General features: G+C 45.2%; 1 protein-coding gene and 1 long non-coding RNA gene across 12 annotated transcripts in view; one reads left to right on the top strand and one right to left on the bottom strand.

The window, feature by feature from the left end:
* The window catches only part of LOC111860033 (multiple C2 and transmembrane domain-containing protein 1-like), a 139,435-nt gene extending 128,047 nt beyond the window's left edge, over window positions 1–11,388 (top strand). For all 9 annotated transcript variants that reach the window (XM_023843310.2, XM_023843299.2, XM_023843336.2 and 6 more), the window contains exons 18-21: window positions 1,512–1,621; window positions 2,325–2,434; window positions 3,111–3,208; window positions 9,644–11,388. In XM_023843310.2, the coding sequence (XP_023699078.2) occupies window positions 1,512–1,621; window positions 2,325–2,434; window positions 3,111–3,208; window positions 9,644–9,715 (390 nt within the window). In that variant the 3' untranslated portion in view covers window positions 9,716–11,388. The remainder of the gene's footprint in view (window positions 1–1,511; window positions 1,622–2,324; window positions 2,435–3,110; window positions 3,209–9,643) is intronic.
* On the bottom strand, window positions 5,419–22,932 carry LOC111860064 (uncharacterized). Of its 3 annotated transcripts, none has more exons than XR_002841950.2 (4): window positions 21,844–22,932; window positions 8,678–9,832; window positions 7,237–7,327; window positions 5,419–7,116 (listed from the first exon to the last, which is right to left on the bottom strand). It is a non-coding gene; the product is annotated as an uncharacterized lncRNA (long non-coding RNA). The 3 variants fall into 3 exon arrangements; XR_011992317.1 differs by having other exon boundaries at window positions 7,237–7,341; XR_011992318.1 differs by lacking the exons at window positions 8,678–9,832; window positions 21,844–22,932 and adding an exon at window positions 7,477–7,762 and having other exon boundaries at window positions 7,237–7,341.
* Window positions 22,933–24,819: the final 1,887 nt, after the last annotated feature.

Genomic DNA, 24,819 nt, shown 5'->3' on the forward strand with positions numbered 1-24,819 from the left:
GGGGGGAGTCGCTTTTTGTCAGCCCCCCCCCTCCCGGCTGCGGCCTGCTTCTAGTTTGAGACCTTGACGGGTCGTAGGGGTCAGTAGTGACAGCGTTACGCTGGGACCAGTCATGTTTAAGATCCATCCGACTGGCTTTTCTGGTCTCTTCTGGCTGAAGCTGCAGCAGACATTATAAGTGGCAGACACTGGATACAGTGAAAGGCGACCCTGCAGTGCAGCATCCACATCGGACGCACAGGCATAAAGCCAGACACTGGATACAGTGAGAGGCGACCCTGCAGTGCGGCATCCGCATCGGACGCACAGGCATAAAGCCAGACACTGGATACAGTGAGAGGCGACCCTGCAGTGCGGCATCCTCATCGGACGCACAGGCATAAAGCCAGACACTGGATACAGTGAGAGGCGACCCTGCAGTGCTGCATCCGCATCGGATGCACAGGCATAAAGCCAGACACTGGATACAGTGAGAGGCGACCCTGCAGTGCTGCATCCGCATCGGATGCACAGGCATAAAGCCAGACACTGGATACAGTGAGAGGCGACCCTGCAGTGCAGCATCCGCATCGGACACACAGGCATAAAGAATCAGCTTCACATCCCCAGCCGCTACCTCCGGTTAAATGAACAGCAGGAGTACAGTAGGGACGCCTCATTCGCCGCTGTTTCGTTCAGTAGGAGCACCGGCGTCTCAGCTGTACAGACTCCCCTCCGCTGACCGTCGCCCCTTGTCTTGAGGTTCGGGGCAGGTCGGCCCCAGACCGCGCTCCCCCCAGACCGCGCTCCCTTTGTCCCGCATTCCGGCTGCTTCTGATGTTCTGCTGTTTCATGGCTGATTTGATTTGTGTGTCTGAATGTGAACCCAGTAATTTTTGTCTTTTCTTCTCTTTTTTTTAAGCGCTTTCTGAAATGCCTTCTGAAGCAGTCGGTGGTGGCGTTTGCCATGATCAATGATATATTGATGTAGATCATATACATCATATATACTGTATATATGCATTTTTCCGTTAGTGTATAATTTTCCATTTTCCCTTTACTGGAAAACTGGAAAATACCCTTTGGGAAATTTACTATAAAGCCCTTTGCCCCTTTGACAAAACGACGTTATGTATTGTGCTTCTGTGAAAATGCGTTTATATATATATATATATATATATATATATATATATATATATATATATATATATGCATTTTTTATATTGATGATGCTGATGAGAACTTAGCATGCTTAAATGGATCAGTAATTCAAAGATAGAAACATTGCATATTATTGGCTGTGTAAACGTCATCCTTTTTCTTATTTTTGTGTGAATAAAAATGTATTCTCTTGGTTTGATGTGTTGCCAGTGCTCTCATATTATTCCTATAAACATTATAAATATTCAGCTGTTTCAGCTACTATAGGGACGAGGAAGTGAGTCAAAGTGACGAGCAGCCCATCTCTAACGTCCCCAGCCGCTAACGTCCCCAGCCGCTAACGTCCCTGTGCGCGTCGTCTGTGTGTGCAGGACTCCGAGAGAAAGGGTTTCATGGACAAGCTGTACGCCATCCAGGATGTGTTCATCAGTGTGCAGAACGCGCTGGATGAGGTGGCATCCTACGGGGAGAGGATAAAGAAGTGAGTCCCCAGCAAGCCCCCGTGGGGGCCCCAGCAAGCATTCCCACACATCTGTCCCGTACATCTCGTTTATATGAAAATTGCGCCTAATAATTCTGATGAATACATTTCAGGATATCTGTGCAGGCCAATGTCTTTACAGACAGCGGCAAGTCATTAAGCTACAGATTCCAAGTACTGTAAAATGTATGACACATTATTGAAAATTCATGTCCCCAGAAGGGTGTTAGCTATTCAGCCATAAACCTGTGTTTAACGTTTGTCTGAACGACAAAAGATAGTTAAAACAGACGAGGAAAAAAAAGACAAAAAAAATCAATGCCAGCAGCCGATGTGACTCTGCGAACGTCTAGGTGACACGCAGCAGTGACCCGGCAGAGTGACACTCTGATGGAGGGGTCCACTGTGATTTCAGCAAAGCCATTTATCCAATGCATATCACTTACTGATTGGCTATCATTGGGTTAATGTGGAATTTGTAGTTACCCCTTTTAAAAATAAATAATATTTCAAATAATATTGAGTGACCCCCCCCAAAAAAAATAAATCCTAATGCTTTTCCAATCCTTCATTTACTTAGTAATTTAATTAAGATGTTTAACTTGTACCTAATCATTATAGTTATATATTAGGATACTGAACATAGTACTAATCTGTCTAATGACATGACGGATGTGATCCCTTTCCTTTGACCCCCCTGCAGCACCTTCAGTTGGACTGTCCCTTTCCTAAGTTTCCTCGCCATTGTGGTGTTGAGTCTGGCCACCGTGCTGGTCTACTTCATTCCTCTCCGGTACATCGTGCTGGCCTGGGGTGAGTGTGGGGTGGGGGTTCTGCCCACCGAGCCGGGCCGCCTCCAGATCCACATCCCAAACCACATCCACCACCTTCAATTTCTTCACCTTACACATGTTGCCGAATATCTATTCTATGTTTATTTAGCCTGGATGGTTGCATCATCCATCTATCCATCCATCCACTCATCTTCCATAACCACCAGATATCCATTCCAAGTTCACATAGAGCCTGGGGTCTGTCCCAGTAAACATGGCAGGGGACATCCCAGACAGGACGCTACTCCATCACAGGACGGACACTCGGGGGGGGGGGGGGGAGACCAGGGTACCTGAAGGAGAACATACAGACTGCACACTATCGAACCCACAGCCCTGGAGGTTTGAGGCTATGCTGCTCGTCAGCGAGCCTCCGCATACAGTACGTGTCGTCGACATACGTGCGACCTCCAGAGCTCGCTGAGTGCCACAGCCTTAAGAAAGACTCCTTAGAGCAATGTTTCTCAGTCCTGTCCTCGGAGACCCAGAGACGAGCCACATACTGGGAACTGGGAGGGAGCAAAAATGTGTACTGTCTGGCAGGGAGCTCGGAGGGAGTAAAAAGGTGGACTGGCTGCGGTTCCACGTGGACCACATTGGGAAGCACTGTCTCAGAGCACCGCCCTGTTCCTTAGCCTGCCCTCTGTTGCCCCCAGGTGTTAACAAGTTCACAAGGAAGCTACGAGACCCCTACAGCATCGACAACAACGAGCTGCTGGACTTCCTGTCCCGGGTTCCTTCTGACGTACAAGTGGTAGGTCCTCCCTCTCCACGTCATGCAGACCCACACCACCCACCAACAGCGAGATGGATGTTCTCTACAGTACATGCTTCAAATTCTACACATTGCCTGCTCCCTCGAGCTTCAGGTGTGGGTCTCCTCATCATCCATGACGCCCAGGATAGGATGCTGGTCCATCACAGGGACTCACTCTTTATCAAGTGCACAAGCACGCTCACATGCACAGTCACGTTCTAAGGAGGAAACCCACACAGGAACATCTGTTTCATCTTGGTTGTTGCCTCTTCCTCATTAGTTCACACAGGATCCAGGTTAATCACTGAGCAATGACATAGTCACTGGTGTTGCTAATCTCAGACAGCCTCCAGTGTTTGGGTCCAGATTGTCCAGTCTCACAAGCTGCAGATGAGCGTTCCCTTTGACAGGTACAGCTTGAGAACATCCTCAGACTTCTTCTTGGAACACATCAACAACAACAACTAATTTATTTTTGTATAGCGCATTATCACAACATTACATTGTCCCAAAGCGCTTTACAGCATCCCCACCCAAAGCCCCCAGTGAGTAAGCCATAGGCGACAGTGGCAAGGAAAAACTCCCTAGAAGGAAGAAACTTTGGGAGGGACCAGACTCAAAGGGGGAGCCCATCCTCCAGGGGCCGGCAGGGAGAGTCAAACACATCACATCTCATCATGTCCCAGACACGAGACACCATGTGACATAAAGCAATCCGGGAACCCCACCGCTGCTAAGCTTGACTTCCTTTTTGCCCCCACCCGGACGCGACCGTATGCACTGCGGCCCTGTGCACTGCGGCCTGTATGCACTGCGGCCTGTATGCAGTACGGCCCTGTGCACTGTGGCCCGTATGCACTGCGGCCCTGTGCACCTCGGCCCGTATGCACTGCGGCCCGTATGCAGTACGGCCTGTATGCACTGCGGCCTTGTACACTGTGGCTTGTATGCACTGCGGCCCTGTGCACCTCGGCCTGTATGCACTGCGGTCCTGTGCACGCTTGGTGGCAGACAAACGACATGGCGTGTCAGGCCCCCGGGCGGCGCCTTGCCACCCGCGGCGCCGCTAAGCGTCACTCAGCGGCGCCACCTGGGGACCAGGAGAGTCAGCTCACCTTCACGGATCGTTGGGAGCCAGTGACACGTGGACCCGAGATGGATGCCAGTGGCAAAGCTGTCAGGAGCTGGCGAGTGGCGGGGAGGCCATTTAAAAAAGCGGGGCAGGGGGCAGGAGCTGGCGGGGGGGCCATTTAAAAAAGGGGGGCGGGGGCAGAAAGCCACTCCATTAAAAAAAAAAAACCTCATTTCATATGCAGCAACAGCAACCTAAAGTACTGAAGCAAACTATTGAAAGGTCATTCATTTGTAGCTGTTTGTACAGCAGAATGACTTTGTCCCTTATGACCTGGTACTTGTAGCATTTAGAGATTTCTAGAACACCACGTTTACCCACCTCAGTGCCTTCCTCGTTATCATCATCGTCATCATTGTATCTAATACAGACAGTCTCTGGGTTACGAACTTCCAACAGACGATTGTACTTATGAACAAACTGCCATGAGGCCTATTATGTTAAAATTTCGGTTCAGATATGATGGTACTTGATAAACGCATGCAGCACTTTGTGATGCTCGTGTAACATTGTGCAGCTTCAGCGGTTCGTCGGCTTGAGAATCAGTACAGTATCATATGTAGTTACTTGTAGTATTACTGTATATTATCATTATTACTATCATTATTATGTACTCTATTACTATTTTTATCACTTACCTACAAATTCGACTTATATGTACAGTATACAGTACATTTGTTTAATTGCAGAATCTTCTTTATCATTTATACTTTCAAATTATAGGTAACCAGTAATTACCACCTTTAGCATTAACCTTGAGACAAATGACCTTGAAACAAACATGATGATGAGGTATTTTTGTTAGGTGCAGTCAGTGTGCAGTGTTAGGTGTTATCGGTATGCAGTGTTAGGTGCAGTCAGTGTGCAGTGTTAGGTGTTATCGGTATGCAGTGTTAGGTGCAGTCAGTGTGCAGTGTTAGGTGCAGTCAGAGTGCAGTGTTAGGTGCAGCCAGTGTATTCAGTGTCCACGAATGTGTCTGTGAGGGCCTCGAAGAAATAATTGCAGCCTCCACTGTGTCAGAGACGCTAAAGACTGTGCTTTAACAACCGGTTACTTTCAGACACAAACCCACACTTTTACAGTTTCCATTTTTTTATTATGGTATCTGCATGGTCTCATTCACTCACTACAGAGAACATGCAGTCCATTTTTAACCATGTTCTCATCGAAGAATGAGAGATACATGCTTTACTACACCTGGAACATTAACCAATACTATTATACTGAAGCATCTCACAAGGCATGGTACTTGAAACCTTCAAACGCTGACGATGTCATGCCATGATAAAGCGGGAGTGCAGCAGCCCTGGAGAAAGATCTTTAATCTCTTGGTTTCCATTGTAGATTAGCTGAATATTGTTCTCTTTAGGTATAAGGAACTTGTCATCTGAGGTTCTAGTAACACCAGGGATGTTTTTAAGTCTTCAACTAGAACTTTTCCTCAAAATGGGACATATTTTGGTAGTAACGTTATATATGATATTCATTGTTAGGTTTTCAGTGTTGTGGTTTAGTTTATTCATTCTGTCAAAAATACACCTGCAAATATGCCACCCAAAATGGTAAAAAAAAGAGAATCACCAATAGAGGAACAAATTTTCCTAAAAAATCACACAAATGCCGACAGAAGCTAGCAGCAGCCAGAATGGCTTGTCTTGGAAAGTCAATTAGCCCATCTGACAGCGTGAGAAAGCGGCGCTTCTAGCTGACTGGAGTCGCACCTGGCTGGCCGACCATCCACGGCAAACGCGGCTTTCCCGCCTAATTAAGGCACGTCAGCGCTTTTCCTTACCGACCGTGCGGAACCTGAAATGCGGAGAGCGCAGAAATTCAGGAGGATCCCTTGCTTCTCCGTTTTTTTGGAGTTCGTTAGAGGAATCGGAGTTGTATTCCTCATTAGCTCAGAATCCCATGCCTTGGTCATTCCTACACACAATAAGAGCGAAATGACAGCCATGGAATCTCCATCTTATTATCCTGCTATGTATCAGCATTCTGCAGATTCCGAGTGACAAAATGCCCGCGTCCGTATTCGTTGCTTACTACGGTATTCTCTAATCAGACTTTAATTTGCAGCTAAAGAAACGACATCATCCTTATGGGCCTCTTGACTGAGGATCCGCAGATTGACCCTGCTACGCGATTGCGTAAGTCCTCCTATTGTCCCACGTACCAGGGGCCACAGAGGAGCTGAACATCTGTGAGCCCGGTTTGTGTGCACAGATGGAGCCGCATAACACGTCTCCTGTCTTCTCGCTCCGGTGTCTATTTTAGTTGGCAGGGCTATAAAGTCCAAAAAAAAAAAAACAAAACAGCACTGTCACCCACGGTTTCGATCGGCTACTCCTTAAGGGCGCGCTCGTTACTTCTGCAGAACTGCGATAACTTCTCATCCTGGTAAAAGAACTAAAAAGAGCGTGCCTGTTCCATCTTCTTCCTATCAACGGTGTTCAGTGATTGCTTTTTCACTAACAAACTAACACGTTTGTCTGAGGTGCTGCTGGAAAGGAGGTGAGGGGGGGGACTCTTCCAGAAAAAAAAAGTACTGTCAGCACCATTGATGACTGTAACGTAGTGGAAAGAAATATGTGTAATACACAAGAGATCTGCTGAAGTGCAGGGTCCAGTTACTTTATCATTTCCAGTTGTTTTCTTCCATATATTTCCAGTTTCAGCTGGTGAAAAAAACAGATCCCAAAGAAACTAGTGATGATTGAGGATAGTTCATTCCAGGTAAAGTGACACCTTCGCCATTTCCTCTGCAGCCCAGTGCTGAAAGACAGTAACACTCAGTTAGCCAATCACAAAACAGACGTCCACGGGGAAAAGCCCAGAAATTTGTACTCAGCTGGCTCAGCCATGATGACACCATCTTTGGGAAGGAACACGAACCTTATTCCAGTTCTTACTGGACTTCTTGATGTTATTTGCTCCTGCCCGTTCTTGTGACTTCCATCATCTGGACATTTAATGTGCTCAGTACCTGCCAGAAATAAACTGAAAAAGATTACAGAAGACCCCAGATGCAGAATATGTCTTTAAGGAAAAAACTACTATATGTACATTCTTATCATATATATATATATATATATATATATATATATATATATATATATATATATACACACTCACCTAAAGGATTATTAGGAACACCTGTTCAATTTCTCATTAATGCAATTATCTAATCAACCAATCACATGGCAGTTGCTTCAATGCATTTAGGGGTGTGGTCCTGGTCAAGACAATCTCCTGAACTCCAAACTGAATGTCAGAATGGGAAAGAAAGGTGATTTAAGCAATTTTGAGCGTGGCATGGTTGTTGGTGCCAGACGGGCCGGTCTGAGTATTTCACAATCTGCTCAGTTACTGGGATTTTCACGCACAACCATTTCTAGGGTTTACAAGGAATGGTGTGCAAAGGGAAAAACATCCAGTATGCGGCAGTCCTGTGGACGAAAATGCCTTGTTGATGCTAGAGGTCAGAGGAGAATGGGCCGACTGATTCAAGCTGATAGAAGAGCAACTTTGACTGAAATAACCACTCGTTACAACCGAGGTATGCAGCAAAGCATTTGTGAAGCCACAACACGCACAACCTTGAGGCGGATGGGCTACAACAGCAGAAGACCCCACCGGGTACCACTCATCTCCACTACAAATAGGAAAAACAGGCTACAATTTGCACGAGCTCACCAAAATTGGACAGTTGAAGACTGGAAAAATGTTGCCTGGTCTGATGAGTCTCGATTTCTGTTGAGACATTCAAATGGTAGAGTCAGAATTTGGCATAAACAGAATGAGAACATGGATCCATCATGCCTTGTTACCACTGTGCAGGCTGGTGGTGGTGGTGTAATGGTGTGGGGGATGTTTTCTTGGCACACTTTAGGCCCCCTTGGGTATCGTTTAAATGCCACGGCCTACCTGAGCATTGTTTCTGACCATGTCCATCCCTTTATGACCACCATGTACCCATCCTCTGATGGCTACTTCCAGCAGGATAATGCACCATGTCACAAAGCTCGAATCATTTCAAATTGGTTTCTTGAACATGACAATGAGTTCACTGTACTAAAATGGCCCCCACAGTCACCAGATCTCAACCCAATAGAGCATCTTTGGGATGTGGTGGAACAGGAGCTTCGTGCCCTGGATGTGCATCCCACAAATCTCCATCAACTGCAAGATGCTATCCTATCAATATGGGCCAACATTTCTAAAGAATGCTTTCAGCACCTTGTTGAATCAATGCCACGTAGAATTAAGGCAGTTCTGAAGGCGAAAATTTCACTTTATACATTGACCTGAAAGCTACAGTATATATGGTACTTACAGAACAGATCATTATTGGTATCTGTGAAGTGATCTGCTCAAATGGGTTTGGGAAGTTTTGACCAGGGGGCCTAATGGTCAGAGTCCGGCTTCATCAACCAAGTCGCTCCTGCAAACTTGTGTTATCGAAATCAGAGTTTTTTTGGGTGGGTTTCCTGCATGGAATTTTTTCATGACTAGATCTGGCTTTTTATACTGAATTGGGACCAGCTATACCACACCTCTGTCCACTGGCCATGATGCGTATGAATGGGAAGGTGACTTAGTTCAGGGCCTCCTGCAATACTACTGCAGATGCCTTCAGAAAACCAGAAACAAGTAATTGAAACCTGGAAGTGCAGATGACAGAAATTATGAAAACAAACTTTGTACTTCTCATTGTTCTTCAACCGAAGTTACTGTTGGAATTCATGTCTATTGTTGCAATGCCAAACGACAGACATGGAATGACATACGGCCGTAATAAAGCAGGGATCAGCGTCTGAAGATGCCTGTGTGATTATTTGAGTCGTTACTGCATTATATTTGAATATGGCATGGAAACGTCACAGCAAGCCAGGTGGGCATCTGTCAAGGACTGATGGTTATTTCTGCATTAAAGCTCAATCCAGCATAGCCTAGGTAACAGCTAAGCGACTCTAAAGGCCCGTCATAGCGGCTATTATAATGGAACCTTCTCTCCAAACAACTGTGGATTTTTTCTTAGGGAGCGGGAACACAGAACCAAGTGGCCTTGTCGTGACCCGGCTTTCGGGAGAAACCCCCAGGGGTCGCCTGGGTGGCTCCCGGAAGACCCTTCAACGGGACTCCTCTCGTTCTCATGCTCCTGTTTGTTTGTCCAGAGTCCCTTTCAGCTGCGCTTCCTCATCCCAGCTGGAGAGAACGGCAGAAGATTCCCAAACTGTCCCAGGATTCCTCTGGCTTCCCTCCACCTGAGCGTGACTGGTGTGTCTGTGTGTTTAAACAGGTGCAGTATCAAGAGGTGAAACCGGATCCCGGTCAGAGCCCAAATAAAAGGAAGAAAAACAACCCTGGGTAGACGGACTCTTCCTCACAGGAACGTCAGCCCTGCGAAGACGAAAACAACCGGCTTCTTCACTCCGAACGGAACAATCTCTCCTTCTTCCCAACTCCTGCTGTATATTATTAAGAAACACTGTAAAAAAAAAAAAAACAGGATAGATAAAAGCCAAATGGTGAAAATAATAGCAATAATAATAAAACATTGTTGTTATTGGATATTATATTATAGGTTACTTCATTGTATTGTTTATTTTATTTGGTTGTGAACTGGACAAGAATCTCTATGTAAATAGTATTGCAGCTTTAACATTTGTAGATATCCACTATTGTGCTGAATGAAAACAGAAGAGAGGGTGAGATATGCAGGCTGTGGACTTCAGCTCAGTGACAGACGATTGTAGTGACTCCTCAGGTCGGTACTCGCCGGTCGGCCTGTGTGCAGAGGGCTCCTTTCACTGTGCATTGGCATGTTTGCTGTCTCTGGGACCAGTCCGAATAAAACCGTAATTATGTAATCTAAGTGACCATCTCACTGCCAATCTGAAGAGGTATTTTCATGGGTCCGAAGGGCTGCATGCTGCATGCTAATAAAGATTTCGTAAAAATAAAATGGGTAACACATGAATCCGCTGACACACTGGTGCTGTGGAGCGACATTTTATCTGGGGGATTTTAGGCCAAATGTAACCTTCTGTTCTTCTGTGCTAGTGTCCGGCTCCTATTTTATTATATTTGTTATTATTATTATTATTATTATTATTAATAAGATTATTCATGTTATGTAACTTCTTAGTGGACAATTTTGTTTGAAATCTACGCACCTGGGTATTTTATTAGAGTACATGACATTCTGAAGGCCTCTGCTGCGTGGTAACCTCGCGGTGCCTTAACCCTGTGTTTTTAGCCAATATGCTACCCTGTTAAAAGGTTTTTGTTGTCATTTGGTTTGTTTTCTCGCTGGTTAAAGGTGGTTGCTTGTTTTATTATCATTATTTTTAATTAATTGCAGTCTGGCAGGTAGAGTATAATATATCACACATCCTAAGGAGCGTTATTCTTTAAATGACAGGATTGTCTTCTTAGTTTTCTGAGAACCTGTTAAGACTTATATACTGCATATATGAACTGTTATGGTAATACTTACCTATAGAGTATATATATGTATGATACAGTACGTTATGCATTTTATATTCTTAAAATGATTTTTTTTTCATTAAAGTATACATACATATGTGTTGTTCTGACTGATGTACTGTGTTTAAAGTGTGGATTGCGTCTAAAAGATCTTACAATGTACTGTCCAGTATATGCCTTGTTTGCAAGGAGACCAAAGTAAGTAATTTTGATAAAATGCAAAGGGATGGTTTGTGCGAATGGTGTTCAAAGCAAGCAGCTTTGTTTTCTCTATCTGAAGCCATGTAAGTAATCGACAGCTGCATTTCTTGTGCTCGTGAATGAAGGCCGGATGTTTATTAACTTGTACAAATGTCTGCATTGAAATTCCCATGCGGCGCTCAGTTAAAGGGAGCACTGTGAGATTCTGATGTGTGTGGTTAGTTTCAGCACCGCCCGTGACATCATCACTGTGTGTCCAATCAGAGGCTAAACATCAGGATGAGATGTGATGTCAGTGTTCTGGGGATGTGGGCGGGGCAGTGAGAGGAGAATAAAGCTGGAATGTAAACACCATGTTTTGTTTGCTGTTTGTTAAGATTTTTTTTTAAGTCATTTTTGTTTTCTTGCCATCTGTTTAATTTTTATTTATTGTGCTTACTGGAAAAGGCTGCTACAGTTTGGAAAAAGTATTCAGTGAAACAGAAAAGGCAACTTTAACAGCTTTCTGGGAACAGGAAAATGGTATAGACTAGCAGAGGTGTTTCTAGAAGGAATTAGTCTTAAGGCATTTCTTGTAGGTGGAGATGCATCCATCCCTCCATTTTCTAAAACTGCTTCAGGGTCACAGGGGGTACAGAGCCTATGGGCACAAGGCAGGGCACAACCCAGAATGGGGCACAACCCAGAATGGGGCACAACCCAGAATGGGGCACCAACCCATTGCAGGACACACACACAGGTAATTTCGTAACTCCAAGTACCCTCAGCGTGTTTGTGGACTGAGGTGGGTAACTAGAGTACTTAGAGGAAACCCCACAACGACACAGCGAGAACATGCAAACCCCACACACATGGAACCCTGGCAGAGACTCGAACCCAGGTTCCAGAGGTGTGAGACGACACTGCTAACCACTCCCTGTCCACTTACTCCCTGCACTCCTCACACAGATCCGGGGGTCACCCCACTAAGGCCGGCCTTTACTCCTCAGCTCTCCCGGAAGAGCTTGCCTGTATTCTTACCTTCACCCATTTGGAAGTCAGCACTTATTATTCACATGTAACGTTTGCTTCTTTGACTTACATTTCTATCTCTGACATGTTATGTTTTCTCCCCTGTTTTCCACCTGGGTCTTTTACTAGAGCGATTCAGGTTAAGTACTTTGCTGAGCGCTGCATCCGAATGTTGCCTTAGATCAGCAATCTTAGGGTTACAAGTGTGAGTCCTTAGCAACTATACACCCTACTTTTCTTTGCTGCATAGTTTTTTAAACTGGAGGGGGCACACATGCTAAATTCCTATATGTGGGGGTGTTTTTTCCCCAGGTACTCCTGCTTTTCAGTGGAAAGCAAGCTACATTTTTTTTTCAGCTTTGCATGTGAGTTTATAAAACAAGTGAAACGATTACCCCCGAGTAACCATTAAAACACACAGACTGCAGAAACACTGTAAATAATATCAGAGAAATGCTATTATGGCACACGGCAAGCTGACTAACGACCGATTCGAGCATCTCAGCTGTCTAATTAGGCAGAAGGAGAATCAGCGCTGTCAACCAGGGGGAACTGTGATGGTTATAAATAGCATTAGTAAACATAAACATAACTGATAATAAATGATCTTTTTTTGACTCTTCCATTGGGACGGTGCCTGTAACCCAGCCTGCTCCAAACTGACGCTGTCACAGTTAAATTCTTCCTCTCTTCCTGATTGGTCCCCTCCTCCTGTAGCCTTGAGCATGTGATACGCCATAAAGCTTGTGGCATTGGCCTCAGATCATCGTCGTCATGGGACATTGGAAGAGATGCAGCTAATGAAATTGACTGCAAGAAATGTTAGAAAGCTGAGACGTCGCGTTATTGTGTTCAGTACCGACTTATCCTTCATTTTATCAAACTATTTATTACTCATTGTTCTGTTTGGCATTGAGTTTTAAACTGGGGATAGTAGGAATATGACTAATGTTAATTGTCAGAAGCTAATAAGAGCTTTGATTTTGAGACTGCTTTCAATGTATATATATTAAAATATATTATATATATATATAATGTCATATATATATTATATATATATAATCTGAGTCATTTTATTATATATTTAATGTATTATTTCTTCTAATATAATAGTTTTATAAGATTAAGAATGGCACACTGTACTGTACTGTACTGCTACATAGAATGGCACACTGGAGAATCATCTTCGCATTCACCAAGGCACAGGCCTCCATGGGCAGTCAGATGTTGCTCTAAGGATGAAGAGTGAATCTTCTGCACATTAACAATAACTGTACCCACACCTGCTTTTTCATGTGATGCAGGAACTGTAGGTAGTTTAAAGTTCCTCTTACACGCCTCACTGGGGTGGAGTTTTTAAAAGAACATTCATTTCTTCAATGACAGGAGTTTTTGCTTCTTCTAGCAATGAAGCCGTCCCAAAGCAGCCTGTTACTTGATGTCCATAAATAATTTACAAAAATTACTTGTAACAGACTATTCAGTAGCTGTCAGCTTCCATGTGGGAAAACAACTGAAGCGTACTAGAATCCTGGTGGTTAAGAGATATGGGACTTCAAGTTGAGTCTTCAAGTTGAGTCTCAAGCTCAGTTGTTTCTTAATTGGGTAAATAATTCACCAGCATTCTAAGTTATTGTTATGGGTGAGTCAGCGGTTGCGAGCGAATGGCAGCATTACAAATACTGTAACTGTAATACTGTTACTGTAATACTGTAACTGTAATGCTGTAATACTGTAACTGTAATACTGTAATACTGTTACTGTAATACTGTTACTGTAATACTGTAATACTGTAACTGTAATACTGTTACTGTAATGCTGTAATAATGAAGCTGCCGGCCTCACTAGCATCCGACTCTGTTGACATAACAACATGAGAAGCTGAGTCACACTGGGAAGATGCTCATAACTGCGGAGAATTCTCCTAACCGGCACCGAAGGGCCCCCATACACCACTTTCTTATGGGATAATGTCTGTGTTGTTTTCTCAATATATATTTATTCCACAGCTTGCAAGTAAAAACTCATCATGATAACTCCACAAAAAAGAAGAAAGTTAAGTAAATGGACTTTGGGGAAAAAAAGTTTAAAGAAAAAAAAAGGAATTAATATATTTTCGTTAGTATAGCATGTCCTGAATTTCTTTATTCAGAATAGCATATTTACTTATTGAGAAGATAAGGATATTTGTGAGGCCCAAACGGGACTTGCCGCTTATTACAGCCTGTACTCTCTTCATGGTGAATATCTGTGTGTCAGAGATGCCCCTTCACCAGCAGGTGGCAACAGGCAGATAAAGACTCTCAGATCCCATGCAACTGCTACATGGAATCATCCTAAATCTCGTTATGTTCCCAGCGATGACGTGGAGTCCTGACCTGGGGGTTCTAACGCAGGATTGTGATCCCGAGTGGATAATCTTTTATTCATAATAGACCATGAATGCATGGATATGTGAATTCAGTTATATGTCTCAGTTTTAAGCATATGTGTATTTACGCAGTTATCTGGTGAATTCTGTCTGCCTGTGTGGTCACCAGCACTTGATGACATATGCAAGCGTTTGGCTGACCTACCCCCTCCCCCCCCCCCCGAAGAACACGCATTTGACTGCTGCCTGTTTTTCACCCACTATGTAAGACTCCTTCGGCTACTACTTTCTGGAAATCTCGGGGGGGGGGGGGGGGGCTTCAGCAGCAAGCCGGACCTGAAGTGGGACGTGTCTCCAAACCCCAGGGAGACCCCTGCGCCCCCTGCTGATTATGCGGCGGCCGGTATGGAGGTGTGGCGACATCCTGGCCGAGGTCTCCGTGCTCCGCGCATGCAGAGCCGCCGCTGAGCGCCGCCGCCTTTAGAGGGCAGGAGAAGATTACAGATACAGGAGAGTCACGCGAAACACCGGACTCTCGTAGCTCCATCTGCGTGTTCTGAGACGATACAGCAAACTCTGGCACCGGCATCCGGCACAGCGAACCATCTGTGTGACGGCAGACATTAAATGTGGGAAAGGCATCGTAATCGTGTGGGAGGGGTATTTTATCATGTGGGGAGGGGGTATTTTATCATTCCTTGAGGAGTCCCCTTACTGTAGCTTTGCCAAGTTTCCTGGCGCGATCTTATGATGTAACTTGAAATTGAACCCCGAGTGAGGGTCACGGCTTGCGTCGACACGCGACCCCTCGATGAAAGCTAAGCTGAGAGGACAGTGGGGTCACCGGCAGGAGAAACCCCAAGCTAAACAGCTGCATGAAAAGACAGAGGCTGTCATCTGTCCGGAGGATCAAATCTAGACGAGATAAGCTCACCTTCTACAGCTCATCTCCTGAGATATTTTTAATGGAGTGATACCTACAGCGTATATGTGGAAACACCTTCGGTTAAACGTCACCGCGTCCTGTGAATGACACAGAAAAGTCACGGGAGAATGGTTCTGGTCACCGTAAAGATGCCCTGGAGGCAGGAGAATGTCTAGCTGACCACAAACCACTAAATATAAAACTCACCACCCTGCTGAAAATTTTAGAAAAAGGTGGTCTTCAGAAAATATATGGAATCATCCATCCATCCTCCAATCACTTATGCTGGTTAGGGTTGTGGAGGGAAAATATATCAATCATCATATAAACCAGCATTGGAGTTTTCTTTCACATTTGTCAAGGATTCCATTTCCCTATCATTTTATGCACAAAAACACTCCTGGAACAAAGGATTGTTTTTCTTTACCATGATCTAAGCCCGTTCACACATCATTACACATAATTCAGTAGAAAACTTTTTGTCTTAGGTGTTTGTTCAACTCTTTTTTTTTATTTTCTGCTGGAACGAACACCCCATTATGGTTAATATTCCTTAACTCTACCTATTCAGCCAGTTTCCGAGGACCTCTAACACAAATAGGGGACAGATGACTCATTACTGTGCTGGTCAAGTTCACGGCAAAACGGATCAAGAGGGCAGCCAACACGCCTCTGCTTCGCGGTGGAATCTTCTAGAGGCCTCCTTGTGCTTTTTTTCTGGGCTAGGCCCACAGCCTTGAGAAATCCACGTCTTTGTTCTTAGCAAATAAAAAAAGTTAAAAACCCTTTTCAAAAGCCCCCCTTGAAAAGGAAACCTTCTCTGTGTGAAAGAAATCTGTAGTAAGATGAAAAAGAAGAGCCCAGCGATTTATGAAGAAGCAATAAGCACCTACATTAACCCCCCCCCCCCCCCCACCCCGCCCGAAAAAAGACTCTTATACACACCATCAAATAAATTGTTGCTTTGTCCCTTTGTGTACTAGGAAATGTTAGCCGTAGGATGAATTAGACACAGCTCCCTTTTTCAGCTTCTCTGTGGCTTTGAGTCGTGGTGGAAATATTTCAGACAGGGGCCAAGACTCCTTTAAGGTCCAAATACCCAAGAACAATGGAGCGACAATTTCTGTTGATCAGAAATCGTGTGCCACATAAAAAGCACCGAAGGGGACCGGACAAGATGCAAGCTTAAAATGTGCCATGTACCCAACCTGTAGCTTGAATGATGAGCTTCTTGATTGTACGTTTGCGTCTGTGACCACTGAGCTTCCTGCTGACATCACACATGGGACCACACACTCCTGTGAGTTTTACCAATTTAACAAGTGATGACAACAAGAGGAATTGTTCATTAGACACAACAAAGCATAGCCCTATAATGACTTAATTATATCCCCCTTGCCTTCCCCTTGGGCATTGGCCCCTTATTCGCCATTCCAGTCAGGAATGGCCTAGTAATTCTGCAAAATGAACCCCCCACTCTCCCCTCCAATGCTAGATTGCCACAACTCTCACATACAAAGCAGGGTTTATGAAGAAGGTAGATCTAGCCTTGAGCAGGCAGCTTAAAAAAATTAAAATTTAAAAAATGAATTGCCCTGAACCAAAACCTTGGAATATTTTACTAGCACTGTGCTCTGATTTGGCCCTAACCTCACACTCACAGAAATTGCAGAACCTATTACTAACAGTCTGAATCTGCTGCTGTTTCCATTGTCCTGCCCTGTACAGAGCACACAGCCTCTGGAAATAATGCAAATGGCAAAATTCCAGGGCTGCCTATAACGACTATTTTTCTACTGATTAATCTGTCAACTATTTTACAGATTGGTCGATTAATCTAAACGATTACATTTCCTCCAGAAAATCAAATGGACTATTTAAGTTAATTTTATTTTGACAACAACAAACTTGTACGTCATTGCAGGACTTTAGATAATGGACGTCGTATTTTCTGCACTCTATGGACATTATTTTTGCCCACAATTCGACAAGCAGATTAGCTATCTGCCTAAAATATTAATGACGTGTATTGTGACGCCCAAAAGTTAGTAATCTGCATAAATTCGGCGTATCTTTATGCTTATTAAAATAAGTTAGCGAAGCAGGCCAGTGACTGTTTTACTAAATCATGGAATCATGGAAGTGATAAGCAATGAAGAATAACAGTGTTTAAAAGAGATACTGTGGTTAAACAAGGTAAAAGACGTCAGTGAAGTGGCGATATTTTTCACAGATTAAAGTCTGACACCGGCACCGTCAATCAACATAGAAGAAGCCCAAATTTTAGCTTAAACATTTCTTTCCACAAACACGTCTTCCATGGAGATTCTAAGGTAGCAGGCAGACAACTTTATGGCTTTAATAATGAGTGTGTTTAGCAGCTACAAGGACAAACGTTATTTAAAAGTTTTCCATACTAATTGTAATCTAATGAGCATGAATAGACGACAGTTAAGGTGGTTTTCACTCTGGCAGCCCATCGTCCCGAACAGCGCCTTTGTGTTTCCGCTTCAGGTGCTCGTGCGTAGCACTAGTGCCACCGTGACACGCCAACTTTGCACAGTGTACAACTGAACTACTCCCATAATTACGTAGTGATATTAAAGGAAAACATTTGTTATAATGAAGTGTTTTAGAAATCATAAAGGTAATTTCATTAAAATAAAAAAAAGATGCATCGATTTTAAATATTGATGTCTACACATTTTCAGTGTCAACATCATCGACTACGTCGACTAATCGCGGCAGCCCTACAAAATCCATTTTCCAATTGATCCTAATCAGCAGATTTTACAGAATCTGGCTATAGTTTTTTTCCCACAGATAAGTGTCACTGGAAGAGTATTTGTGCCGCTTTAGGTTCCCTGTCTTATAGTACGTACACACCCCGCAGGCCACATCAGGTCGGACTTACTTTGGCCACAGACCCATTTTAGGGGAACTCCAGACTTTGCCAACCAACTGGGAGGTGCCATGATGGGGACCCTGCCTGGTGAACTGTGCCCAGAATTCTTTTGGTTAAGACCCTCAGCTCATGACCACAGACGAAGGCAGAGACTTTCCGCTTCACCGTCATAGACCTATTGAGTGGATAAAGAACAACATCATTCGCAAATAGCAGGGATGTCACCTCTAGGACATTGTAGTGGATACCTCTCTGTCCTCTGATGGCGTGGTGACAATCCCAGCCCTTTCAGGAGGCCAACACACACTTCAAATCATACGGACGCAAACTTTTCAGCCCAAGACCCACAGAATAACAGTTCCACAGACTTTCAACTACCAGTACATCCCAGCGACTGGGGGTGTAGGAGATGGTCCCCCTCGATACATTTTGCTGATCAAGGGGGTACCCTGGGTAGATTTATCAAATCGACTTGTTACTGTTAAAATGGAATACTTTCCCACATTTTTAAAATTTAATAAATATATTGTGGAAATGATTTCGTGACCCCCTCCTCCTCTGCGAAGGACCCCGTATTCCGGCAGCACCTCCCACACTCAGGAAGTGCTGAGGCACATGGTCATCTGTGCCGTCTCCAAGTCCAAAAATCTCATGTAGCCTCTGCTGGCACCTACCCATGAACCCTCACGTGACTGAGTGAGGGAGAAGAGTTGGTTCACTGTTGGTTCACTGTTGGTTCACTGATGGTTCACTGATGGTTCACTCTGCCTCAGCCAGAATCGGAGGTTCAACCATCGGACAAGGTCACTTCTCCAGTACCCTGGTATGGACTTTCCCAGGAAGCCTGAGAAGTGTGATTTCCCTACAGTTAGGACATACACTCTGGTCCATCCTTTTTCCATCACTCCATCACCGCCTTAACTGCCTTCCGTGCAACGCTAACAAAGAGCATCCGCTACTTCAGCCGAACAACATCTAATAGGTTCCATGTCTCTGGACAGATTTCAACTACCTTCACAGCCCTTTCACCATGGAGGTCATAGCAAAACATCAACTTCAGCTGCACTGAGAGACTCTATTCCACCAGGCGTTTTCAGCATTGCCTCTGGCATATCTAGAAGGTTCAGGGGTTCCTCTATGTGTTCCTTCCACCGAGGAACGCTGCTCCCAGCATGGGTCAGCACTTCCCCGCTCCTGCTACGCTCAGCCCGCCGGAGATCCTATAACACTCCACACTTCCATCTGGTTCCTCCCACTCATACTTTCTGCCCACATGAGACACAGGAACCTGACGGCTGCCTTTCATCTTGCCGGCAGGTGGGAGACTTGCAAGATGGCCCTAGCCCGGCAGGGTTATGTGGATAACCTGACCACTGGGTCTTCGCTGGCAAACATCACCACCCCCCCTCCAGGGCCTGGCTCTGGGGGGGGGGGGGGGGGGTCATAGGAAACCTACTTCAGGCAGGATATTCTGATGTTCTTGGTACCTTTATATGGGGTCATAGTATATCAGGGCTTCTTCTCACAGGCCAGTCCATCAAGGAAGGTCCTACCAGCAGGTCAAGGTCCAGGCAAAATTGCACCATGGATTATTAAAGCACACCCCCCCCCCCACCACCACACTTTAGTCATAGTCACAGTCCTCTCAGGGGTCAATGTATGTTTATTTCTTCATAAATTAAGTTTAATTTACTGGGTTCATAAGTCATGCAGTTTGGGAACATTAACTAATTTGCTGGTCCTGTGTATGATTACTTAAGCTGACAAAAGGCTGACGTCACTCGGCACTTACTCATGACAGCCGAGACACTGTGCTGCAGGGCGACTGAAAGCGGCCCCCCTCATCCTGCAGTGCGAGCTGCCAGGAGGCGTGTGATTGGCCAGGTCAGCTGCCCACTGTCTCTGCAGCCCCCCCCCCCTTGGCACTCTGGCCATTTCCTCTGTGCCATTCTCACCCTCACCAAATTAGGTTTGGCCACCCCCTCCGCCAGAGCCGCTCTGCATTGCCCTCTGGACGCCTTCGTCTGGACCCCGCAATCCCAGCCTAATTAATTTTTTTTTTCAGGGACAGGAAAACGTGCGTGCCAGTGGGAGACGCTTCCAAATTAGCTTTAATTAGACAGATATGAGACTTGCAGTCTCCCAACCTCCCACATTCTCCATAAACGCTCTCAGCATTGTCTGGGTGTACGGAATGCATCAAAAAAACAAAAAAAACAAGCAATATATCTGAGACTGTGTATCGAAAAGAAAGCGAGTTTATGCAGTTCTATAGCACATCTTAAAATATATTTGGAAAACATTGAATTGTTGGAACGCAAATTTTAAAGGAACATGCTTATGATTAAGCACAAAACTTAAAGTCAAAACAGAGGATCATTAGAAAGGAAGAAGCCAGTCATGTCCTGTCCTGAAGCTGCGGTAGACAGGTATTCATTTATTCTCTGTCATTTCCTGTTCCTTCCTGTTATCAATCTAATCTCCTTCGGTGTTTCCAGAGAACAATCGCACAGCCAGGGCCGGGGATCCCCCAAATCTGCCTGAACGTCTGGACCTACAGTGTGTCACGTCTTGATAAATGACACTGTATGCAGATTGTGTGTGTGCGTGGTCCTGGACGTGGGCGGGTACAGGGCTGAGAGCTACCTGGCATCAGTGCCAATATATGGTGGTGACGGTTATGCCAATGGCTGCTTGGCAACGAGCCCTGTTCACACATTTGGTCATCAGTCGTTTTGTTAACAGAGCAAAGGGCTAAGTGTTAAACACGTACCTTGCAAGGCACTTACTACATGTAGAAGAATGAGTTGCATCCTTTGTGGCCCATAAACTGTATCTCCAATGATAATAATGACATAAAAAAAAACAATTTTTGTTAAAAACTTTAGCCCAGTTGCGCTGCTCAGGATAAATGGTTGGCGACTGCACAGAATTGATGGATTTAAACGTTTCACCTGCTTCTCGGTTAATGGAGAAACGTATAAATGGAGCCAGTTTTTCAGCGAAAAACCAAGCAGGAATTAAAAAGTAGAACCAAGCCCTGGTTTAGACAAATGAGATGTGAATTACTGGCATTTATCATCTCGCCCTTATTCAATTAGAAAAAAAAAAGTTCTCTGGGAATCATGGCAAAGTAATTGATCTACGAAGGGCATCCTTTTCCCTGGACATGCGGTGCGTTCATTATAGAGCACTGGAGGCCTCAACAACAGCCCCTCCTGGCGAGGAATAAAGAAAAACCCGCTCTCTTTCCATCTTAATGCTTATCTCCTCCTCCCGCTTTCACTTTCCCTCTCATTTCCTCTTTTATTGCATTCTAGTTAACAGTGCTTTTTTTTTGTTTCACATAGAATTAAGTTTGTGAAATGGTCACATGACTCGCAGATAAGCATGATACGACCCAGAAGGGCAAAACAAACCCAGCAGTTTGAAAAAGATGGCGGGTGAGTGTTTATAGGCGGTTTGTACCTTTCCAGCTAAACTCATCTCTCTTTCGAGAAGCTCCCCCCACATTTTATTTTAAAATGGTGGAAATATATGTTGTGGCTACAGCTATATAAAAAAGAGTGAAAGAGAGAAGTCATCATGGCTGCTTACCTTTAGCACTGACGTCTGTTCCAGGAAGTGGACAGTCGCATCCCCAATTAACCACATGCACAGTCTCTGCTAAAGGAGTGACTCCCATTAGCCGATACAAAGGAGGGGAGAAAACCCCCAAAATCGGGAAAGATCTCGGCCGTTGTGTCCCATCCTGCCGCTGAACGCACAGGAGAGTCGGGGAAAAAGCCTTCCGATTTACCAGCGAAAATAATGTCCGTCCGAAAAGCCGGAGCTTGAGGGGGGAAAGAGGGAAAAAGGGAGGAAGGCAAGAAAGAAAGCAGAGAGACGAAACCGGCCGGGCTCCTCCGCATTTTCGGCCGGAAGATTCCCCATTTACATTAGATCCGCGGAGCCGGGAGAGATGGCTTCCTGTCCAGCATTGTTCCAGGGCTGCAGGTTATGGTACAGAGCCCAAGCACAATGGTTCCAATAGGATTTTTCACAGATTGCTGGTTGAAAGGCCCCGCTGGGCATTGCGGTGTGTCACGTGACTTCCAATAAGCAAGCTACAGCAGCAGGCGGCCTCCAAAGGCTCTTATTTACATTCTCTTTTTCATCCGCCCTCCATCTCTTTTTCCGATACAATATCGGCAGAGGAATACATTAGGAGGGAGACGGCCCCTTTCTTCATGTATGGCTGAACATCAGAAGAGAGTCCATGACCAGCAGCGCCTATAAGCTCACGGGCGTAAAAGCGAACAGCTAAAAAACGGTTTTACCATCTCGTGACGGAACACTCCGGCGCAGATCTGGGTTTGCCCGGGTGAAACCTGGGTAGTCGAGCGGAGAAACAGCGAAGGAAAAAGACAGAGCCGGGAAATTAAGTTCCGATTCACAAAAACGAAAGTATCCGCTTAACTACTGTCTCAATTTTTTTTCACTTTTTTTTTTTAGCAAGAGGCAGGTTAAAAGTTCTCACTTACAGCCGTAACACCACGAGAAGATGTGGCGGTCAAGATACGCTGTGGACAAAAGCCAAGGGGGCATCCCGGAATGTTCTAGAAGGAATGTGGTGCTGCGACTGTCAAACTACCCATATTACATCCAAGGAAAACTTTCTGCTCAGGACCTCTCTTGGTGCGCACCTCTCACCCCCCTGCGCACGACACCAAATTCTCCTCCTCTTACTCCCTGGGTACCAGAAGCTTTCAGGGGTGGGGGTTTTAGGACGGGGGGGGGCAGGCAATCCACAAGGCGCCGTACAGCTCAGCCGATCCAGTCCGGGCTGGGAGGATCCGGATGGGATGAGCCCTCCCTTCGCTGGACCGCATGAGAACAAAAAAATAAATAAATGAATTAAAAAAAAAAAAAACTGCTGGAATGAAGTAGACAAAACTCATGCAGACAAACATTTTGAAAACTTTTAATTTTTGTCATATTTGCCCAAAACTGCAATTGTATATTTTCTTTACATAACTTCACATAAGTTAACTCCAATAAAACCCATAAAAAACAACATGGGACTGGAATCTGGGACTGAGCCACTGTAATGAAAAATTCACCAGGACTCCGCTTTGCTGGACCAAACAGATAAAGCACCTTGAAGACGGTGCCTCAGAGTCAGTCACTCAGAAATGGCTGCACCCATGTGTTTAGACCTGACAAACGTCTCTATTTCTAACCAACAGCCCGGGGCAGCTTTCATTTTGTTGTTTTAACGTGCTTAGAATGACCTGCTGGACTGATGCTGATGACAAGTAGAACCATGACATGGTGTAATATTGCAGCTCTTAAGCCAAGATAATCTCAAGAAATGCTTTAGCGTCAATCACTAACATTTAAAGGGTCATCTTGCATATTAAATTATGGGCTTTTTGGAAAATGGATAACAGATAGCAAACGTGGCGAAAATCAAGCACAGGATTTCAAACAAAAACAGCTGTTACACATTGCTAACACAAAGCTGCAGATTCTGATGCCACTCTTATTTCCTGCAGTTTAAAAGTTGGGTTCACCATGCACTTCCGGTCGCTGTAAGAGTAGGATGTCGAGCCGACCACCGCCGTCTGATCTGGAAATGTACGGCAGTACAATCACACAGTTGTGATGCCGATGATTGCCTCGAAAGGCAGCTTGGCATTGTGTGACATCATCATCCACAGACACAGAGAGTCACTCTTCCTTGGACCGATTTCCTGTGGCAGAAACCCACCCAGGGGCTTGGATCACCTGTCTCTCCTTCAGCGATGACAGTGACCTGACCCACACTCCCCGAAGCACCAATCACATGGCACCTCCTTGCGATTATCACGTCCCTTCTCCAATAGTTTCGATGGAGAAGACGAAAACTTTCGGGCAAACCCGGCCCTAAATCTCCTTTCTTTTTTCCGGGACCCCAGAACCATTTTGTGCGTTTTTGGTAATTAGAAAAGGACCACCCACACACACACAATCACACACACACGCACCCACACACACACACACATGCACACAATCTCACACGCACACTAAAGCAATGCAGGTGTCGCATCAAACATTTATGATCAGCGCATCAGCAGCAGGAACACGTAGCGTGTGAGGAACACATGCAAAGCTTGTCTGCCGGCTGTCTGCTCCCCCCCACGGCTCCTCTGATCAGCAGGAAGGAGTGGGCCCCGGCTGTCACCTCAGCGGGTTCACGCAGAGTGCACCGCCTGCTAATTGCCGCAGTGTCCGTGTGCAGTCGCCGCTGCCGCAGAGCCCCGAAAAGCCGCCCTGCTCTCCCCTGAGCTCTGACACCTGCCTCATGCCCTTATTTTCCCTCCGTTCCACTTCCTCTCGTTTCTCCGGTTGCCCCGCTTTCTGGGAGTGTGGCTTCATGAAAGTTACTTATCCATTGATCCTCCAAAACGGCTTATTGAGCACAGGGTCATGGACAGTATGCACCACTCACATATACTTTGAAAGAAATAATCTGGCCAGTATTTTGGCCCACATGTGTGTTTAACATATAACAATAACTTTTTAATGGAAATATGTACACATTGCTGGATT

This window comes from Paramormyrops kingsleyae, chromosome 7, assembly GCF_048594095.1.
Source record: "Paramormyrops kingsleyae isolate MSU_618 chromosome 7, PKINGS_0.4, whole genome shotgun sequence".
NCBI lineage: Eukaryota > Metazoa > Chordata > Actinopteri > Osteoglossiformes > Mormyridae > Paramormyrops > Paramormyrops kingsleyae.